Source organism: Trichogramma pretiosum, unplaced genomic scaffold (assembly GCF_000599845.2).
Source record: "Trichogramma pretiosum strain Unisexual culture from Peru unplaced genomic scaffold, Tpre_2.0 scaffold25, whole genome shotgun sequence".
In the NCBI taxonomy this organism is placed as follows: domain Eukaryota; kingdom Metazoa; phylum Arthropoda; class Insecta; order Hymenoptera; family Trichogrammatidae; genus Trichogramma; species Trichogramma pretiosum.
This window is the reverse complement of record NW_019641621.1, coordinates 731678-751490: the sequence shown is the minus strand read 5'-3', so window position 1 is coordinate 751490 and position 19813 is coordinate 731678. Positions and strand designations below refer to the sequence as shown.

At 35.6% G+C, this 19813-nt stretch overlaps 4 protein-coding genes and 3 non-coding genes across 9 annotated transcripts; 2 read left to right on the top strand and 5 right to left on the bottom strand.

The window, feature by feature from the left end:
* Window positions 1-1506: 1506 nt before the first annotated feature.
* Window positions 1507-5058, bottom strand: LOC106654224 (methyltransferase-like protein 6). Its single transcript, XM_014373995.2, has 7 exons — window positions 4963-5058; window positions 3777-4594; window positions 3418-3582; window positions 3137-3226; window positions 2869-2939; window positions 2616-2677; window positions 1507-2428 (listed from the first exon to the last, which is right to left on the bottom strand). The coding sequence occupies exons 2-4, from the start codon at window positions 4469-4471 to the stop codon at window positions 3190-3192; spliced, it is 897 nt and encodes a 298-aa protein (XP_014229481.1). The 5' UTR covers window positions 4472-4594; window positions 4963-5058; the 3' UTR covers window positions 1507-2428; window positions 2616-2677; window positions 2869-2939; window positions 3137-3189.
* On the bottom strand, window positions 3007-3091 carry LOC111693649. The gene has a single exon (XR_002763456.1). It is a non-coding gene; the product is annotated as a small nucleolar RNA snR60/Z15/Z230/Z193/J17 (small nucleolar RNA).
* On the bottom strand, window positions 3289-3373 carry LOC111693650. Its single transcript, XR_002763457.1, has one exon. It is a non-coding gene; the product is annotated as a small nucleolar RNA snR60/Z15/Z230/Z193/J17 (small nucleolar RNA).
* On the bottom strand, window positions 3647-3732 carry LOC111693648. The gene has a single exon (XR_002763455.1). It is a non-coding gene; the product is annotated as a small nucleolar RNA snR60/Z15/Z230/Z193/J17 (small nucleolar RNA).
* A 6050-nt stretch (window positions 5059-11108) lies between the features above and the next one.
* Window positions 11109-13535, top strand: LOC106654126 (uncharacterized protein CG5098-like). Its single transcript, XM_014373846.2, has one exon. The coding sequence runs from the start codon at window positions 12241-12243 to the stop codon at window positions 13477-13479; it is 1239 nt and encodes a 412-aa protein (XP_014229332.1). The 5' UTR covers window positions 11109-12240; the 3' UTR covers window positions 13480-13535.
* Window positions 13536-13894: 359 nt separating this feature from the next.
* LOC106654083 (clathrin light chain) lies at window positions 13895-16372 on the top strand. Of its 3 annotated transcripts, none has more exons than XM_014373778.2 (7): window positions 13895-14158; window positions 14247-14408; window positions 14488-14577; window positions 14694-14759; window positions 14843-14954; window positions 15073-15084; window positions 16026-16372. In XM_014373778.2, the coding sequence occupies exons 2-7, from the start codon at window positions 14270-14272 to the stop codon at window positions 16204-16206; spliced, it is 600 nt and encodes a 199-aa protein (XP_014229264.1). In that variant the 5' UTR covers window positions 13895-14158; window positions 14247-14269; the 3' UTR covers window positions 16207-16372. The 3 variants fall into 3 exon arrangements, with proteins under 3 accessions (XP_014229264.1, XP_014229262.1, XP_014229263.1); XM_014373776.2 differs by having other exon boundaries at window positions 13900-14158; window positions 14667-14759; XM_014373777.2 differs by lacking the exon at window positions 15073-15084 and having other exon boundaries at window positions 13906-14158; window positions 14667-14759.
* LOC106654082 (ankyrin repeat and LEM domain-containing protein 2) lies at window positions 16370-19703 on the bottom strand. The gene is made up of 10 exons (XM_014373775.2): window positions 19263-19703; window positions 18844-19178; window positions 18449-18766; window positions 18221-18376; window positions 17828-18153; window positions 17569-17749; window positions 17413-17506; window positions 17220-17337; window positions 17011-17148; window positions 16370-16937 (listed from the first exon to the last, which is right to left on the bottom strand). The coding sequence occupies exons 1-10, from the start codon at window positions 19345-19347 to the stop codon at window positions 16886-16888; spliced, it is 1803 nt and encodes a 600-aa protein (XP_014229261.1). The 5' UTR covers window positions 19348-19703; the 3' UTR covers window positions 16370-16885.
* Between the last annotated feature and the right edge of the window lie 110 nt (window positions 19704-19813).

Sequence of the window (19813 nt, the reverse complement as noted above, 5' to 3'; positions counted from 1 at the left end):
AAGAATAACTACAGATTATGCCATATAACAATAGTAATGTGCTCTCGTACTTTATATACGTGGATATTCTTTTCTGATAAAAGCTATTGACGTTACACTTTGTTTAATTGAAATTTGTTTATCTGTCTCAATAGAAAAGATGAGTGAAAGATTCTCAAAATTTTGCACAGTAATTTTTTACAATACTTTTTCAAAATAATAAGGGAAATTTTTTACACGAAAGGCCTATCTACTTTTAAACTTGAAACACTTGAAATAGTCGATTTGAAAAGTTATACTTTATGTGCGTTGCCGAACAAAGAGAACAATGATTTGATAAAAAATATTTTTCTGATTGTATTGAATGATCGATCGCTTAAAATCGCGCAATCGCACACCTATTATATGCATGTGAGGAAAAAGGAAGGTGAATGCAACGAAGAAACTAGTGCTTGCTGTGAGAATGTTACAAAGTGGTATATATACATATATACGGAATCATTGAAAGTGCATATTAATATCAACTTTATTTTATGCTTGTAAAACGAACGTTGATTATTATGAGCAACAGTATTAGGTAGAGCGCGCCTCACGTTCGCCATCCGTATCGATGTTATATACAGGTATATATAGAAGTTTTTTGAGAGAGAGAAAAAACAGGAGGAAGTGTCATCTTTATCTGAAACTGTCAGTACTCCGCTTAACAATCGACATTTAAGCTCCAAGAAAAATGCCGCGAACGAGCGTTCATATGACGTTGATAATTTTGTATACGTTTTGTTATTTTATATATTTTACCTTATAAGATTTACATGTTATACGTACATATCTATATATCAACTTCCTATTTAGCATATAAATAGTTCGTAAGTTCATTTTTTTTTCAATTATAAATATAAATAATTCAAAATAAGTTGTCATCCTATCATGATTTATTTTATTCGTACGAGTTGAATTCGTTATTTACAAAGTTCTGAAACACGTTGTTCTGTTTCGACGTTAACATAAGTGTACTTTACACTTATTTCCTCATTTTTTTAGAGCAGAAAATGCATTTTTAATTTTGAACTCGCTAAATCAGCACAAATCGATTTTTTAAACCGAAAAAGTCTTCAAAATAATTTTACAGTCTTCCAAAGTGTGACATTACACTCTTGTATCAGAAATGATAATTTTTATAAAACGAAAAAATTGTCGCATTGTATATTGAAATGCGGTTTTACATTAAAATTTGTCTTCGCTTTTGAAGACTCGTAAGATTTCTCAACAGTTGTACTTCATAGTTTGTTAATCTTGCCCAATGATGAGATCAATACTTAAATTTTAAATTATTTATAAAAATATATGTGCTTATTCCAAATGTTTTCAACAGGCAAGATGAGCCAGAGCACTTTTCAAGTTTATACGGAAACTAACTTCTCATCAAAGAATCGGATGATTTTATTGAAGGCTCATAAAAGTAGAACGTATTTCAACGAAAAGAGATGAAAAAAAGTGAATACTGTTGTGGAGACGATTTAATTTATTATAAAGTTTTGTCGTGCATCGCTGTAGCGTAGACGTAAGAAATTTTTCTTCGCTATTCGACAATGTTGTTCCTTGTGCCTTAACAGAGCGGTCGATTCTTTTTGCTAAGTTTTTGTAGAAGTACTATTTTTTGAAAAAAAAGATGCTTGTATAAATTTTTTTTACAAAAGATTATTATAATTGTTCAGTCATGTCGAGGTCTGTGATTTATTGATTGCTTAAATAAAATGAAAGCAACTCATGCGTACGTATATTTGTTATTTAATAGAGAATGCGTTTCAATATTCGTAAAATTTTCGTAATTATAAACTGCTCAAACTGTAACTACTTCAAAGGAAAATTATAAATACAATGTATGTGAAACTTCATTCAAAAAGATACTGCTCATGTGCTGCTTTGAAAATAGAATTGACAATACCGATGACTGTGAAATCGCTAGATTTAAACACTAGTCGACAATCTTGAGAATAGTAGTGATTGAAATTGAAATTCAATCAATAATATGAAAATTCTTTATTTAAATTATTCTATTAGTTACATCCTATTTTCATATCGCGATCATATCAGTTACAATAGTGAAATAAGCAGTTTTAAAAAGAAATAGATTATTGTTCGTAACAAACTGTTGACAAAATGTACTATATTTATTGTTAAAATTGCATCTTGTGATATAAATAATTTAATAGAGCGGTTGAATAAAAACATTCTCTACCTCGAATCACGTTTGATTTTTACTTGAGCAAGATTCATTTTACCAACTATCATGTAGAAATTGAAAGTGCTTTAATTCGTAATTTGATAAACCATCAAGGGGAAAGGAATAACTCAAATATTTTTTTTTTAAAAAGTCGTTTTTATTTATTGTATTTATTTTTTTTTTTCTGCAGTCAATTTAAATTATTGAAGTAGCCAAGATGTTTACCTGTAACACAAAAGAAAAATATGAAATTTTGGTTCAAAATAAAAATTGACTAATTTTTAATTTTTTTCAAATGCTACTTCAGATAGAGCTAATAGTGTCATTCACAAAAGATGATATGATATTATAAATTAAATCATCATTAGTAGAATGTCTTTTTTTACAAAGTTATGAAAGGATTTATATTTACCTTTTTAAAAGTGATTTCTCTTTTTCATCAGGATTTTTTTTTGGATACTTCAAACCAGGATTCTGTAAAAATAAATGATATTATTTCTGATGCTAGATTTTTTAGTTAAAAAAAAAATTTCTTTAATTATTTTTTCTCAGTGGTAGTGACGAATAGAATGTATGTATATCATTAACGTATTTCAAACCAAAGTCTCGTCATTGAAAAAATATAACTAATTCATAAGCAAATTTTTAAAAAAATGGTAACTTACAATAATATGCATTAGGTTGACCCGCAGTAATAAATTGGAAGAAGCAATTCGTAGATGTTTGGTTATTTAATCTGAAAATAAGAATATTAAATTAGTTCAAAGTTAAGATTATCTAAGAATGATTTAGTTAAAACTTTGAATATGATTCAGATAGGAGCGAAAGACATATGCTAGTTATACATCAAAGTGTTCAGTTGAACTATGAAATCATCATAAAAATTCAATTTAAAATATTTAGAATTAAAATATCTTGGATCATCATACTCACTTTTTATTTTTTTTCCTTCATCTTGTTAGTGACAATAGTGTGATAGCACATCCTCACTGCTCTGCAGAGTCCTTTGTTTGACTTGGTGCACTAGAATAAAATTTGGATGTTTAGTTGTTGTTTCAATTGAAAAGATTAATTTTTGTTGATTTTAATCATGATCAGATAGGAGCGAAAGACATATGCTAGTTATACATCAAAGTGTTCAGTTGAACTATGAAATCATCATTTTGAATAAAAAATGTATTAATAAAAGTAATGGTAATTTTTAGTGTTTTTACCTAGACTTTTCAGGCTTGACAAATTTAGCTTGGACAAAAATCCTAGGAACATCAATCTTTTCTTTCAAGTTGACTGTTCTTCTTTGGACGTAAGAACAACTCTTTGTTTTAAATCCAACAGATTCAAACAGCTCTTGCACTTCTTCAGTGGTGAAGTAGTAGCTTCTGTAAAATTAATGTTTTCATTAGTATATTTGATAAACATATTACAATCATAGAATTAATTATAAAAAATTGTCAGATAGGAGCGAAAGACATATGCTAGTTATACATCAAAGTGTTCAGTTGAACTATGAAATCATCATTACAAATAAACTATTTTGATAATAAGATATAATTTTATTGATCATTCAACTTGCCTTGTGCCATCCTGACGGACATATAAATTATCTGCAATTTTGCATCCAGGTTTGAATCTCATTTGAGCCATGTCGTAGCGCCCATAGTCGCGGAACAAAAGAACTCCCTCCTCATTCATTACATCAAATATGTTTTGAATGACTTGTTTAAATTTCAAAGGATGAATCGCAGATAGTACAAAGACCAAAGTAGCAATATCCACTGGATGAAATACTTTGTCAGAAATGGACTCTGTGACATCAGCTTGAAAAGCTTCTATGTATTCGGAATTGTACAGTGCATGACCCTTGACGAACTCAATCGCTCTTGGAGAGAGATCGCATGCAAACATTTTTTTAAACGGTACATTCTCCTCTATCAATGGATAGATCAAATTACCGACTCCGCAGCCAATCTCGAAGAAAACTCTTGGGCTCCTCTGTTCCTCTTTGGTGGTATCGTCACCGAGAAGCTCCGCGAATTCGCGGGTCGTCCAGTGTCGATCCTTGAAGAAGCGGGTGTCGTTTCGCTTGTAAAACAGATCCCAATTCTTTTTGGCGTTCTTTTCGATTTGCATGGCTTGGAAGTCGGATACCAAGCGCATATCTTGGGCCTTCATGCGATCAATCTCTTCCTGGGTCAACGTGGGCTTTGCCGCGTGGCCGGCGTAGGAAGCCGTCGTCGTGGCGTTCGCCGTATCTTTTTCATCGGCCATGTCTCTCGATCGAGAAATTTGTGCAGGTAACCTTAAAAATTCAACACGTGGCTGGTGCCAATTTCATCGAATCAAGACACCGGTCTCTCGCTCAAGACAATTTTTGCATCCTCCGTGCAAAATCTGTAATAAAAATCATTCTTATTTAATAATCGATCGATTAAACATAATAATAATTGATATGTTTTATGAGTGCGCTCAGAATAAGAGGTTGGCATCAATACGGACTCAGCCGGCAATTCCTATCAAGAACAAAGGTTCATCATTTAATGCGCTTAATTTTCTTTTTTCATTTTCAATAGTTTAAACGCTACAGAGAGCGTAAAAACTGAATTGAACTTTACAGTAGACTTACATTGATACTCGATTCGAATCAACGAACAGTTCAACGATTTCAAATAAATACGAATGAAACAATTCATTCGTTATTTATTACTCTATGCAACAAAGTTATTTTTCATAAAAATGATAGTAGAATTAAGTGTTAATACCTTTTACTTGTTGGGAAGCAGCGGATTCTCATCGCAGACACGTGTGACCAACCAACCTGTGTCGTGGTGGAGAGAGAAATGATCCAGTTGCTTCGCGCCTCGTGCAGGCAGCACACCAAAAATGATGATTCAGTCGCCACTGCTGCGCCGGAAAAGACGCCGACGAACAAGTGGCGGCACAGCGAACTTGGCGGCGTTGCGGAGTTTCCGTGGCGGGCGTCTTGAAATTTTATTCATTCGGTTGATCGATATGTAAAGTTTTAATTCTTTTATAGATACTTCCATTTTTTTACATTTTCTCGACTTTCAAAAATTTGAAAGAAATAATTCATTTATACAATCTAATGAAGCTGAGCGAAAATACCGCATTAACTCGAGCATAACGTTGTATTGACAAATTTTCAAGGATAATTGTAAATTACAAAAATATTGCACAAAGGATTTCAAATGTTGACAATTTTCTCACTAATTGATTTAACAACAAAAAAAAACCAAAAAAAGTAATTTCCAAAATAGCTCCGGTGTCCATTCGTTGCGCCCGCAAGTAGCAACTTTTTGAAACGAACAAGCTTTCGCTGAGGAAAAAATGTTTACGCTTCGCAAGCGCGCGACACGAGACGAAGAAAAAAAGGCAAGAAAGCTTCGTGAAAAGAGCTTTGGAAAACCAGGCTAACATGCCCGAGAAAAAAGAGATCCAAAGAGTCTCTAATTTTTGCGGGAGAGATATTTATAAATCGATCGACACCCCGGCGATATCGCGGCGCGCTCGGCCACAAGGCATAAAAATTCAGAAGGGGTCTTCTATGCCTCGGTTGTATAGTCCGCACACGACAGAAATATACGTTTATAACACATGTCGACGTCGTCGTCTCTCCGTAACTATTTACTTACATATATGGGCTATTCCACAACAGGTGTTGCAGACCCAAAAAATGAAGTTGAAACTAACCACTTACTCTTCAAGAACACAATAAAAAATGAAAATCCTGAAGAGCACAGCCCTTTAAGTTATTATTATTATTGATTTTTTCGGCCTGCAACATCTGTTGTAGAATAGCCCATATACCTAATGATACGATGACTCCTGGTGGCTGGTACTACTAATGACAGACAGTCATTACACGTTACGATACCGCCGCGTTAACAACTAAGAAGGACTTGCACATCGATCGCAGTGATTTTCGTGAAAAAAGTGAAAAATATCTTCAATAATAAACAACTTTGTGCTTCTGTATTTTGTGGACAAAACGATGCACATCGACAACAACGAATTCGGAAATGTCCATGGTGGCAACGAATCTTTCAAACTCGTAGACAACCATCTTAACCAACAAAACTTGGACAGATTGAGGAGTATACATGGAAAAGTTAATTACGAAAGGGAAGAAGATCAACATGAATTTCTCGGTCAACTCTACTGCTTATTCCGCGATTGGCAGGGCCAATATCCAGATTTTCGAGACATTTTTCAGACCGAAGAGATCGACTGGCTTCTTACGAAATCTATTAGTTTCCGGGTCAAAGAGGGGCACAATCGTCAGGGAGAACTAATCATTAAATTCGTGGCTAACAGCGGCTACAAATACCAGCCTAAAATTGAGCAAGACGGTAAGCCACTTGAGCGTCGAACTACGGCAGTGCACCATGCGGCAAGGAGCGGATTTCTCAATAAGGACATCATGGTCCGTGAGCTTTTTAAAATTTACAATAATTTCGACGTTAATTACACCGACTCGTCCGGCCTGACACATTTCCATGTGGCCTGCGCTCTCGGCTGCGATGACGTCGTCGAGAAATTTCTCGAGCTCGGCCAGGATCCCAATCTGCTTGTGCATGAGACAGGCTATTCTGCGCTACACTTGGCTTTGGTAAAAGGACACAAAGAAGTAGTACGGTCGCTGCTGAGAAGTAACGCTGACCCAAACTTGGCTAATCCAGAGGGATCGACTGCTTTGCACCTCATATGCAAGATGAATCGCCCTAATGCCTTAATGAATTGGATAATGGATAGGAAGATAGATCATCCTATTGCCTTAATGAAGCTGCTGTTCGAGATCAGCGATGAAAAAAGTCAACCGTTGCTGCTCGACGCTCGAGACAAGAAGGGTAAAACGGCGCTGCACTTGGCTCTGGAGAAAGGACACAGGGAAGTAGTACAGCTGCTGCTTGAAAGAGACGCCGACCCCAACTTGGCCAATCCAGAGGGATCGACTGCTTTGCACCTAATATGCAAGATGAATCGCCCTAATGCCTTAATGAAGTTACTTCTCAAAATTTGCCGCAAAAAACGTCGTCCGTTGCTGCTCGACGCCCAAGACAGGGAGGGTGAAACTGCGCTGCACTTGGCTCTGGAGGAAGAACATACGAATATCGCCAAACGGTTGCTGAGAAAAGGCGCCGATTCGAACTTGGCCGACAAAGAGGGATCGACAGCTCTGCATATCATTTGTCAGAAAGGATACAATGACTTGGCGGAGATGATGTTCGAGATCAGCGACGAAAAACATCGACATGTGCTAGTCGATGCACAGGACAATGAGGGTAACACGCCATTGCACTTGGCTGTGGAGAAAATGGACACAAATATGGTAAGATTGCTGCTGAGAAGAGGTGCCGATCCAACGGTAGCCAATGGGAAGGGAAAGGTACCCCTGCACATCGCTTGCGAGGTATTCAACGACGTTGAATCGCTAAGGATGTTTTTCGAGCTTAGCAACGACAAATACCATTCGGGACAGTTAAACGCCAAGGGCAAATCAAGTATGACACCGTTGCATTTGGTTCTGTTTAACAAAAACGAGGAAGCGGCTGAATTTCTGCTGAGACGAGGTGCGGATCCACATTTGACTGACGACTTAGGAAATACTGCTTTGCACGTGATGTCTTTTGATACCCACAACAAAGATTTGGTGGAGATGTTCTTCAAGGTTAACGACGAGTTAAATCAGCAGTTGCAGATCGATGCCCGAAACTCTTACGGTAAGACACCGTTGTACTTGGCTTTCAAGTGGAGCAACGAAGTAATGATCGAGCAGCTTATGAGACGCGGCGCTGACCCAAATCTGGCCAAGGATCATGATGAATCGACACCGCTGCACTTCATCTGCTCGGTGCCCTCCGACGTGGCGGGGTTATTCTTAAAGATAATGAAAGAAGATAGACGTGAAATGGTGCCGGTCGATGCGAGTGACAAGTACGGACGGACCCCACTGCAGTTTGCCGTAGCGAGTTTATCGCTGAATACCGTCGATGTTCTACTGGATCACGGCGTCGATTTGTCTAACTTCGTTTTCCCATCCGAGAATTTCTTCGACTTCGGCGATTATGATTATCAATTTGACACAAACATAAAAATAACGTCTGGCATTTTGGCCGTCCTCGAGAGCCTCGAGACCAGAGGATACGAGCTTAGCCGATCGGACGCCCTGATCGTCATGAAACTGTTTGCCAAGCACAAATTGTTCGTCAAGTCGGCGGATCTTGAAGTTCTCAATTGGCAGGACCACGAGGAGGTCACGAGAGAAGCCAAAGAGGCGATGATAAGTCCGAGTCTGTCGCTCTACGACCTGCTCCAGTTGCGACCCAAGGAGGTGAAAAAACGAATCACCTTCAAGGAATTCTTCGAGTTCGCCCGTAGCAAGAAAAAATCGCCGACGCTCCGCAAAAAAGTGTTTGAGGCGTGTGTCGTCGCGCATCTTTGCGAGAAATTATCCAGAAGATTTTTCCAGAGCCGGACGTTATATCCTGTCTGGGATCTGATACATAAGCGGCTGCCGCTTGAGTGCTGTGACATGATCCTCGACAATCTAACGAACGAAGACTTGTATCACATTTTCTTGGCAGCTGGCGAGCAAAGCTCGTGATGGGTACAAGCATAATAAAACAGAGAGTCCTTTCGTTGCTTGCGGCAATTGGGATTTGAAATTCATGCTCTGCAACAATGTGAACTGGAAAATATTCCTGTACCTGAATATATGAAAGAGTGGATTTATATAAAAAGAACTTTTTATGCTGCCACCAATTACTATCCTCGAAGTTTGAAGGACATGTTAAGGCATTTTAACATGGAATTTCAAGGACGGAGTCACTGTGGAATAGATGATACACACAATTTGGTTAGAATTATACAAATGCTCGCTATAAAGCATAAAGCTTCATTTGTAATACCAGAAAAACTTGAATGGGATTTCAGTGAATAAACTTGACACTAAAAATAAAAATATTCAGTATTTTATATCTAGATATTATAAAAAAAATATAGATAGTATAAAAACTATTACTATGTTTACATAAAAAAATTCATTTAAATCTTTATAAATCTATAAAAAATACTTCATTTTGTACAAAATTTCATCCTTGTACTTTACACACATGGTTTAATAATTATGTGCATCAGAATCGGACTTATTCAAGTCCATAATAACAATTATTCAGGCATAAAACTTTCCCCTCCTAAATGAGATTCATCATCATCGCATAAAAGGGTGAAATATTTGTGAATCATCCATATTGTCTTGCAATATTGAAATTGTTTCATCAGATTGTAATTCACTTGTCAGCTTAATTTCACTTTGATCAATTCCTTTACATAAATCTCCAAGATTTTGCTAGAATGTAAAATTACTCGGTTAAGTTGATTTAAATTTTTAGACATTCTTAGACATTTTTTAAAGAAATTCACAAACTCTTACAACGGAATCACCAATATATCTAAAGTTTGAAGAAAGTAATTCTCCTGGAAATGCTTTTGAAATTTGATCTATAACATCCTTAAAATCATCTGAATATTCATCAACTTTGTCACCAAGTTCCTCGGAGTCTTTTAATTTCTTATAAAGTCTAAAAAATTACAATAAAATTAAATTTTACTATATTAACTACTTTTTAATCAATTTATTTAAAAAAATGAATCATGCTTTGACATAAAGACGTACATGAGAACATGAAAATAATGAATCTAATACTGACCCTCTAATACGCAATCTGGTTGGTTCATCACCATGGGTTATTACTAATGTTCCAACATGAATTACTCCAGTTTGATGAATATTTACAAGATCATCTCTTTAAGGACGATACTCAAGGGTTATTCATTGAGTTTCATGAGGATCCAGCAAAATTTCAGTAGGACTTATTTGCCATATTTGATATAAACTAATTTTAAATTAGTAATTAAAAGTTACTCGAGCATAACGTTGTATTGACAAATTTTCAAGGATAATTGTAAATTACAAAAATATTGCACAAAGGATTTCAAATGTTGACAATTTTCTCACTAATTGATTTAAAAAAAAAATTAAAAAAAGTAATTAAACAAGCTCCGGTGTCCATTCGTTGCGCCCGCAAGTAGCAACTTTTGGAAACGAACAAGCTTTCGAAAGCGAGCGAAAGCTCTCTCTTTCGCTGGGGAAAAAATGTTTACGCTTCGCAAGCGCGACACGAGACGAAGAAAAAAAGGCAAGAAAGCTTCGTGAAAAGAGCTTTGGAAAACCAGGCTAACATGCCCGAGAAAAAAGAGATCCAAAGAGTCTCTAATTTGTGCGGGAGAGATATTTATAAATCGATCGACACCCCGGCGATATCGCGCGCTCGGTCACACAGCATAAAAATTCAGAAGGGGTCTTCTGTGCCTCGGTTATATAGTCCGCACACGACGAAAATATACGTTTATAACACATGTCGTCTCTCCGTAACTATTTACTTACATAATGATACGATGGCTCCTGGTAAAAAGAGCTATAATAGTTACGTGTGCGGCTCCGATTTAAATATACAGACGTTTCGATAATAAAAATGTTGGATAATACAGGGCTTTCATTGTGTACGACTATACTCCCTAACGTTTCCCAAGTTCCATAGCGTTTTAATGATACGCTTTAGACAGTGAATTATTGATAGGGTATACCTTTAATGTACTATTATTTATTTATTGTTCAATTTTTTTTTCAGTTAAATAGGATGATTACCTGCCGAATTACGGTACCTACTCAATTTTTTTTCCATTATGAATCATAATAATTCAAAATTTTAACGAAAACGTATTTTTTTGTCACATTATTCTATCGTGATATTTTTAATGTGATTTATTAGTATTTATCGTCGTGAGAATTAAAAAAAAATTTTAAAAAATAAAACCATAAATCAATTCGATGAATCCTAATAGAGTTCGAAATTTACCGTTATAAATGCATTTAACTAAACCCCCCATTACGATTGTCTTCAAAAGTTTTCTCGTTTACTTATGATATGCGCGAAAAGAGCATCAACCAGGCAATCGCCACCCACGCCCTGAAAAATAATTGCCGTGGTGCAGGTTTAATACTCCGAACTATGCCTAATGTCTTGCCTATAGGACATGGCTACATCTCGTTTCGTAAGTGTATATACGTATATAGGTGTATGTATATAGTGTACCACTCGTAAAGGTTATCGCTGCGGTGCACTCGTAACGGGAGGACGATATATATACAGCCAAGCAATTCGCGTACGTGCGTATACCTATACATGCGTGATATGTAGTGTGCTCTATCATTGCGCCTCGCTCATACTACAACACTGCACACCGCACACGCATCTCTCGCGAGACTTTTTAAAGGGAAAAAACAACGCTCTTTAACAAGTTGAAATTTGGAAATTCGAGTGACAATCGTGACCACGTGGATGCGTTGCCTACGCGCCCAAGGCGGCCCCCCGACAACAGCAACGCAGTCGTCGTCGAGGCATCGTCCGGTAACGTGCAGTGGTAGTAGCTGCGCCAAAAGTCAACTTGTTTTTTCCCATTGAAAAACCTAACCTTCCACCTTGCTATCGTTGACGTTTGTGTCACACAAGGGAGTTACGCTGCTCTGCTCTGCTGCTCTGCCTGTCTGTTATGAGTGTGTCTGCGTGCGCGTTCAGCAAAGTACATACGTGTGTGCACACGATTATCGAGCCGCTTATTATACACCGAATTTTCAGTAATTAATGGTCTTGCGTGAGAAATTAACAACGAGACTACTATTGCTCTCGCTTACACGTGGCATTGAGAAAAACGCGTGACTTTGGGTTGCAGCATGAATTGTTGTTGTTTTTCGGAATTCGCTTTCGAAAGGTCACTTGTTATTCGCCGCTCGTCCTCACAAGCTCGCAACAATCGTCGTTCGTCATTTTATACAGTTGCAATGTGAAGATAGTGTATATATTTTTATATATAGCCCAACTACCTGCAAGCACATTTTTTTCTATTTTGAGCTGGGCTCTCTGACAGATCAATATTTTTCTAACTGTACAGTTGCAAAGATGAGTGTTCTTAATTTGAAAAAGGAGAAGCGCAGCAAGTTGGAAGACATTGTGGAAAATTTGTCACATGGCGAGCTCAAGAACACCAGCACGATCAGTGACAATATTTTTGGCAAAGTCGAATCGCAGCTTGAAAATATGTTTGCTGGGATCGTTGAGAATCACAATGCATTGGAGGCTCCTATATATCTTGGCAACGACCCAAAGTTCATGGAAGCGAATAAACCAGTTGTTGCCACAGAAAATCATACTGTAAAGACTGAAATTAATGAAATAAGTAGCCCGATTGTAGCAGCTAATAATGTTCCTAAAGAAACAGTCGGTCTAACAAATGGAAACCAAACATCTGTTGCTGAAACTGAAAAGAAGAAGAAACCCAGTAAAGCAAAGAAAAAAACTGCAAAGAGAAAAGTTGAATCAGACGATGAATCAAAAAATAAAAGTGTCAGTGTATCAGTACCAGAAGTTAAAAAAATTAGAGGACCTGTGATAAAAATGAAAAAAGGCAACGATAAGCCAATTTTTGTTGAAGTATTAAATACATTTAGAGAAGATGATGATGATAAGCCAAAAGAAAAAAAATCTTCAAGAAAGTCTCACGGTCAAAATTATGATTTTATGAAAGATACTCTGAATAATAGATCTTTAAATTCATCAGCACTAAATGCAGAAAGTAACAACTTATGGATATGCATATTTTGTAAACAAGGACCACATCACAGAATAGCAATGTCTTCATTTAGTACGCAATTGAAAGCCCCAGAAGCTCTTGGTGATTTATTCGGACCATATTTCATAAAAGAAGATAATCAAAGCATATCCAACGACAACGATACTTCAAAATTATTTGATAATCAAACAACACCCAAAGGAATAAAACATGAAAAACCAGATTACAGTGGCTCTTCAGAAAAACATAAAAAGAAATTCTATAACAATATGAATGGTGAATCTTCAAATGTGACAATGGAGCCCAGAGAGATTTGGGTGCACGAACCTTGCACTTTATGGACAAACGGAGTTTATATGGTTGGTGGACGTATAAAAGGATTGCAAAGTGCTGTACATAACACATCTAAACTTATTTGCAATCAATGTGGCTTGGATGGAGCTAATATTCAATGCATAAAAAGAAAATGTAAATCTTATACACATTATCCTTGTGCAGTTGCTGCTAATTGGGAGTTAAACAGTGATCAGTTTTTGGCCAAGTGCTGTGCTCACAAGGATCAACAATAAATTAATTGTAGACTGTATTTTTTTCCAGAATAATTTTCTACATGTATAAATGAAATCGCGACTTTTGTATTAATAAAATAAAAACGATTACAAATATATTTCAACTATAGTTACATGTTTATTATTTCGTTATTTATCCTAATTAACGTATTCTAAATTATTTTTAAACGATGAAAACAAATACTTCAAATGAAATCGAAATTGGCAGACCTGACTCGCATATCTCGGTTTAGCGAGTAGAGTGCAAATTTCTGTATATGTTATTGACTCCGAAAGTCTGATGACATGTCAATCACCGCACTGTTGGTAAACCTGGCCGTACAGTACACGATAACATATCGTCGTCTCTTTCTCGCTCGCTGAAGTCGCGCAAACACCTGTGCGCAATATTCAGCGTATGATATGCTTGTGACTATATTTATTACCCCAGTGGGTACTGTTGAATATACGGTTTGACAATTACGTGTCAGTGAATGTATGTGAGCGAGTCCCAGCAGCAGCCAAGTGGGTGTGTTTGAGTTTCAGCACACACAGCAGCAGTCTCGCATCGCGTTCGTCGATGAGCAATATTTTTTTTTTTTGAATATTTATCAGTCCCCGTAGAAGCGATCTGACAATTTCGTTGCTAGTTCAGCGGTACTGGTTAGAAGCAAATTTTTCGACTTGGTGTCACTGCAAGGTAAACAGAGCTTTTGCGAAACTTTTCGCGATCATAACCTGCTCCGTGATAAGATTAATGTACCGAATTAATGGCAATTGTATCGTAGGTTTTTGCGAGATAAGTTAAAATATGGATGCCTTTGGTGATAATTTCGTGAACGAGCCCGAAGTCGATCCAGCTGCTGAATTTTTAGCCAGAGAGCAAGACCAATTGGCTGGCTTGGAAGTTGAAATTCCTTCGAGCACTTCAGTCTTGCAAAATGCAGCAGGTTTGCATAAAGTTATTATGATGAAATCATTGATACAAACTATACTGATTTATTAAACTTGCTGTAAAATTTGCTCTAGACGATTTGACTGAAACTGGAAAAGCAAGTAGTGACGATGGTGGCAGTTTTGAAATGATTAACAATATTGACAAACCTGATCCAGTTATTGGTAATTATAGTGACTTACCCTTACTTATTGTTCAGTTTACCCAATTTTATTTTCATTTTTCCTTTTTTATTTTATTCACAATGATATAGAAAATAATCATTTTCAACCGCCACCAGTAAAAGAAGAACCAGAGAAAATCAAGAAATGGAGAGAAGAACAAAAAGCTAGACTAGAGCAGAAAGGTAGTTGTCCTTTTTTTTGCACTGATCATTGAATGTTTTCTGAGAATTAACGTATATGATTTTAAATTCCAATGGAAATTTAGATGCTGAAGAAGAAAAGAAGAAGGAAGAATGGAAGATAGCTGCTAAAAAAGAGCTTGATGACTGGTATAAACATCATGCAGAGACCATTAGCAAAACTAAAGCCACAAACAGGTAATTATCATAAGTCCTTTAGAATAATTAAGAAGTATCAAAGAGTCATGACACTCTAATGTACATATATAACAAAAGAACCAATTCTCAAGTATATCATTTTGGTTTTGCCTCTTAGGGAATCTGCCAAGTAAGTTACAAAGATACAGTTAAATGCATGTAGACTAAAGTTATTGCAACAAAAATTAATCATTGCATCAGTATTACATCTATTTTTCATTTGCTCTTTTATATTTATAAAATTCCACCTAAAAGTTAAATTATACTCAGATATTTTATTAAAGTTTGATAAATAAGACCGCATAAACAAAAATCACAAGTACTCTAATAGTTTGTTCTGCATGGTATCAGTATTTTATGCGTAATATTAATTTTAGCTTCTTGCCTGCAAATGCCTTTTTCAGCCTAGTACTTGTTATTTTGGTTTGAACATAGAAAAATTAATTTTATCAAAATCAATATGATTTAATTTAAAATATTGCTGAAATATTAAATGAGCTGAAGCAACACAATATTTAATAATTCTTAATGCAATTGACGAAAAAAAAAATATAATGCAAAAAAAGTCAGTAGATAATCAGGATAGAATTTTTGTTTGTCTGAATAAAAATGGTCTTAATCTTAATTAGAGAATGAAGTACATTGAAAAATTTTAATTTATTTCTAAAAGAATAAATATTAAGTAACTCTAAATTAAATTTTTTATAAGCTTTTTATTATTAAGGATAATTAGAATTTGAAAAAATTTTAGAAGTATTTTATATTCTTACAAATATTGTTTTAGAAATGATAGATTACGAGTTGAAATTTGATTTGTGGTAAATATAGTATTTTTGCATTTGACTTGAAAAAAACTTTACAGCGTTCGACAAAAGCTTAATTTTCAAATTATTTATAGATAATGGAATGCATTTTTTAAAAAGCAAGCGCAGCATAGTTGAATTTTTTTATTTAATAAGCACGTCTTATAGCTAAATTATAAAAAAAATTCTGATCAAAGCACGCTGCTGTATAAATCCAAATGTTGCGTATTTATTTCATAATATAATATTTTGTTTCCTATTTGTACAGAAACGCTGAAAAACAATTTGTCGCCGAAGCGGACGAGATCGAGCCTGGCACTGAATGGGAACGCATCGCCAAGCTTTGCGATTTCAACCCCAAGTCATCGCGAACGTCCAAGGATGTGTCTAGGATGAGATCGATCATACTCCAACTCAAGCAGAATCCACCTCCACCAGTCAAAGTTTGAATGAATTCTGAATTTGTCGATAAACTGAGATATAACAGAAAAACCGTAAACTATCACATTAAATTATAGCTATCATTATTTTACACCTATACACGATTATGTTATTATAAATATTTATTATTGAGAAACATATTTGTAAGATATAATAAATGTATAACATTGATAATCATGAAATAGTTCTTTATTTTGACTATTCGAGCTTACACATATTAAAACAATTCTGAATAAAAACGTTAGAAAATGCATTGAAAAATGCTATTGTTTAAATGATCTTCTTAATTGTATTAAACATTAATACACAAATAATTACACGTAAAACGCATTTATAGAAACATTTTTAAATAATTTTAAATCTAATAATAAAATATATACTTCATCTCTTGGTACAAGCAATACGAAAATATATTATTTACGTATACTGTTTATATCATCATTAAGTATAAAGTAATCCATTTAACTTTTTACATCAACCTACTGCTCATTAGAGCTTATCACAAGTAAATTTTTTTTGTATAAAATCTTTTTCTCAGAAAATGGCAGAGTTTGACAAGTAGTAAACAGTCACTAGTATTTTTTTTTTTTTTTTGATTCCAAACAGGCGATTAAAACTTATCGCATTATGTTCCTCAACACCAATAGTATTTATCATGCAACAAAGAAGCACTTGTAGACTTTTTGATTATACATCATGTAAGAACAATCTTCTTTTGGAAGGTAAGTATTTCGATGAACTAAAAAAGAAAGAAATTGATAATTACTGCAATCCAACATAAAATAATTTATCACATTATTTTAATTTAATACCTCATATTTGTTCCAGTACTGTTCTTTATAAGTAGTTGCATATCATGTCGCCACAGATATATAGCAGGGAATTTACTTACATCTATATAGGGTGGAATAGCACGAAATACTGCATAGTCGGTTTTTGTGGGATTTTTTCTACAATAAAAAATAAAGTAATTTATGCTGTTAATAATTAAAGTATTGAATATAAAAAGTTGAATATGTACCCTTCTAGAAAAACTTCATCTCCCATCCTCTCATCTGCACAATCCATATCTTCCTCCGAAGACCTGCTTGTCTCTAATTTTAGAGGTGAAGATGGAGGAGTCACAAATTCTGAGTCATCTAAAATATTTAAAAAACACTTTAACAAAATGATTTTATTTCGATTAGTTCTATTTTTATTCATTTTGTAACTACCTTGGCTTTCGTCGTCCGAATCTGCATTAGTTTGTAAAACAAGACTCTCTAATTGAGAACACAGATCATTTATGTTATTTTCATTTGCTTTTACCTAGAAAATAAAACGAATCCAATGTGAAATAAATTCATAAAATAATTTTAAGAGAAACTTACCGTTTCAATAGTATTACTAGACTTTTTATCAATATTAAAACTAAATTTCATTTTATTTCGATGTTGTTTCCTCAAAAATTCTTCTAGTTTTTTTAGTCCATCTTCAGATCTCAAATCAGCAAAATCTTTCAAAAATGGCCAATATTCTTTCCATAATACTTGACACTCTGATGCTAATTCCCTAATGTGGAATAGTTCAAATGTATTTCAGATCTTACAAGTGTTTATTCTTCAAATTGGAGAGAAATAATATATGTACCTTCCAACCATTTCAAGTCCTTTATCAGTATCTTGAAAACGGAAAGATGAATTTAAATTTTCAAGTTTTTCCCAAGCTGGAGGATTGAATGGTGAACCTATGATAGGGCTTCTAAAAGGGGAATTTAAACTTGAATTGCGGAAAGATGAATTGAAACCAGGACTTTTCAATCCATTGCTTTCACTATAGCCTTTACTATTTGGAGTTAAAAGTATTCTGGGGGGAGTTTTCCATTTTTTCCTGAAATCTAGAGCTTGTGCTTTAGTCATTGGGCCAGCGATGGCTCTTACTTCTATACGAGGAGAAAAAGGATCAGTATTCAATTGCTGGAAAAATATCATCGAAATTATTATAATTTTAACTTTGATTGATTACAAAAAATTGTATACTCACAGGAGGACTAGCTGGAGAAAAAGGATCTCCAATTTTTGGTTGTACGCTATTATCTTCTGCACGGAGAACTGGTACATAATATTGTTCATCCATTATTAAAGATCGTATCTCACTTTTTAACTTTGCATCGTCCATAAACTTTCTACTGCAAATAATCTAATTCAAAGGATATTAATTTATATTATTGCATTACTTCTGAATCATGAAATTCTTTAGCACATTACTTACATCAATGGGAGTTTCATGGTGCTTATTCAGTGGTGATTTCAAACATTGTGGGTAAGATAAAAGTACTTTCACACATTCTTTTAAACCAAACTTTGTTGCGAAATGCAATGGAGTTTCGTTTAAACCTTTGTCTGGCGTGTTCAAGTACAAATCTTGCAAAATATGACTTCTATTTACATAATTCTTCTTCTCATCTGTATTACCATAAAATAGTTTCACAAATTCTGGATCACCCACAGTATTTAAAATCAATTCACACATTGCTGGACTTTGAGCACTTTTCACAGCCACATGTAAAGCGTTATATCTGCTACCTTCCTGTAAAGTCATCGCATACGCATAAATTTTACAGCCAATTTAAAGCCAATATTTCAATGGTAATATTTCAAACTTACATGTAAAATCGAAGGAGTATCTCCGCTACTGACAAGATACCTAGGATTCTCCCATATCTGAGTCCTGACTGCGTTAATGTCATTTTTCTCAATCAGCTTTCTCAGCTGCGTGAGATTCTGCGGTCTGGGAGCTTTAAAAACGTTACCCTTGTCCTCGGCCGCCGCATTGGCTATGCCACAATTCGCCAGAGGATTCGCCAGTATCGCTTCGAGACCGTTCCTGGCGAACGCCACCGCATCCTCGTAAGCTCTGAAGGTCTTGAGACGCGCACGTTTGAATTTCTTGATGACCTTCAGTGCTTCCGTCTTGTCTCTGAAGACGTAAGGCTGCTCGTCTGCAAAAAACAAACATACACAGACACGGGGGAGTTATTGGTTATGGAAAAAGTTTGTTTTGGTGCTGCTGATTTTTTGCCCACCGTCCGATTCCATATTGTCACCAATTGGCACGTAAACGGCGTGAAAATCCCGCACGGGAGAAATCGCAGGGACCGGCTCTTCCATTGCGCTTCTTGACACATCTGCCTGTGCGAGAACCCGGAAAATTTCCCGAAAGTCGCTGTGCCTGCGGGCGGCCTTGGACTCTCTCGACGCTTGGGCAGGGTGAGAAAATTTCTCGTCTCTCTCTCTCACGTCTTCCGTACGAAAAAATGTCCCGCACCAAATATCACAATTTTTCGTATATGTATAATACCACTGCGAGCGACGAGCACACAATACACGACGGTCAATGTGGGGTACTAAGACTATACACAACGCCGAAAGCGAGATGTGTTTATATCGAATTCGCTTCAAAGTTCATAACACACGGCAGAGAAGCGAGAGCTGAGCAGCAGCAGCAACGAGCGACGACGACGTGTTAGTATGTATGCCTACAGGCAGGATAACACAAATGCGAAGTGCGTATCGAGAATCCGCGCGCGCGAACGCGTGTGCAGTCGAGGGTTGGCCGACTGCGCTGACTTTTCTT

What these genes read in the sequence shown, in the direction of transcription:
- LOC106654126 (XM_014373846.2), top strand. Translation starts at nt 12,241, where the DNA reads ATGAGTGTTCTTAATTTGAAAAAGGAGAAGCGCAGCAAGTTGGAAGAC.
- LOC106654082 (XM_014373775.2), bottom strand. Translation starts at nt 19,347, where the DNA reads ATGGAAGAGCCGGTCCCTGCGATTTCTCCCGTGCGGGATTTTCACGCC. An exon ending in ATACTCCTTCGATTTTACAT is followed by an intron (nt 18,767 to 18,843) that starts GTAAGTTTGAAA and finishes ATGACTTTACAG; the next exon opens with GAAGGTAGCAGATATAACGC. An exon ending in GGACTTGAAATGGTTGGAAG is followed by an intron (nt 17,750 to 17,827) that starts GTACATATATTA and finishes ATTCCACATTAG; the next exon opens with GGAATTAGCATCAGAGTGTC.
- LOC106654224 (XM_014373995.2), bottom strand. Translation starts at nt 4,471, where the DNA reads ATGGCCGATGAAAAAGATACGGCGAACGCCACGACGACGGCTTCCTAC. An exon ending in GTCCGTCAGGATGGCACAAG is followed by an intron (nt 3,583 to 3,776) that starts GCAAGTTGAATG and finishes TTAATTTTACAG; the next exon opens with AAGCTACTACTTCACCACTG. An exon ending in GTCAAGCCTGAAAAGTCTAG is followed by an intron (nt 3,227 to 3,417) that starts GTAAAAACACTA and finishes ATTTTATTCTAG; the next exon opens with TGCACCAAGTCAAACAAAGG.
- LOC106654083 (XM_014373776.2), top strand. Translation starts at nt 14,270, where the DNA reads ATGGATGCCTTTGGTGATAATTTCGTGAACGAGCCCGAAGTCGATCCA. An exon ending in AGTCTTGCAAAATGCAGCAG is followed by an intron (nt 14,409 to 14,487) that starts GTTTGCATAAAG and finishes AATTTGCTCTAG; the next exon opens with ACGATTTGACTGAAACTGGA. An exon ending in AGCTAGACTAGAGCAGAAAG is followed by an intron (nt 14,760 to 14,842) that starts GTAGTTGTCCTT and finishes ATGGAAATTTAG; the next exon opens with ATGCTGAAGAAGAAAAGAAG.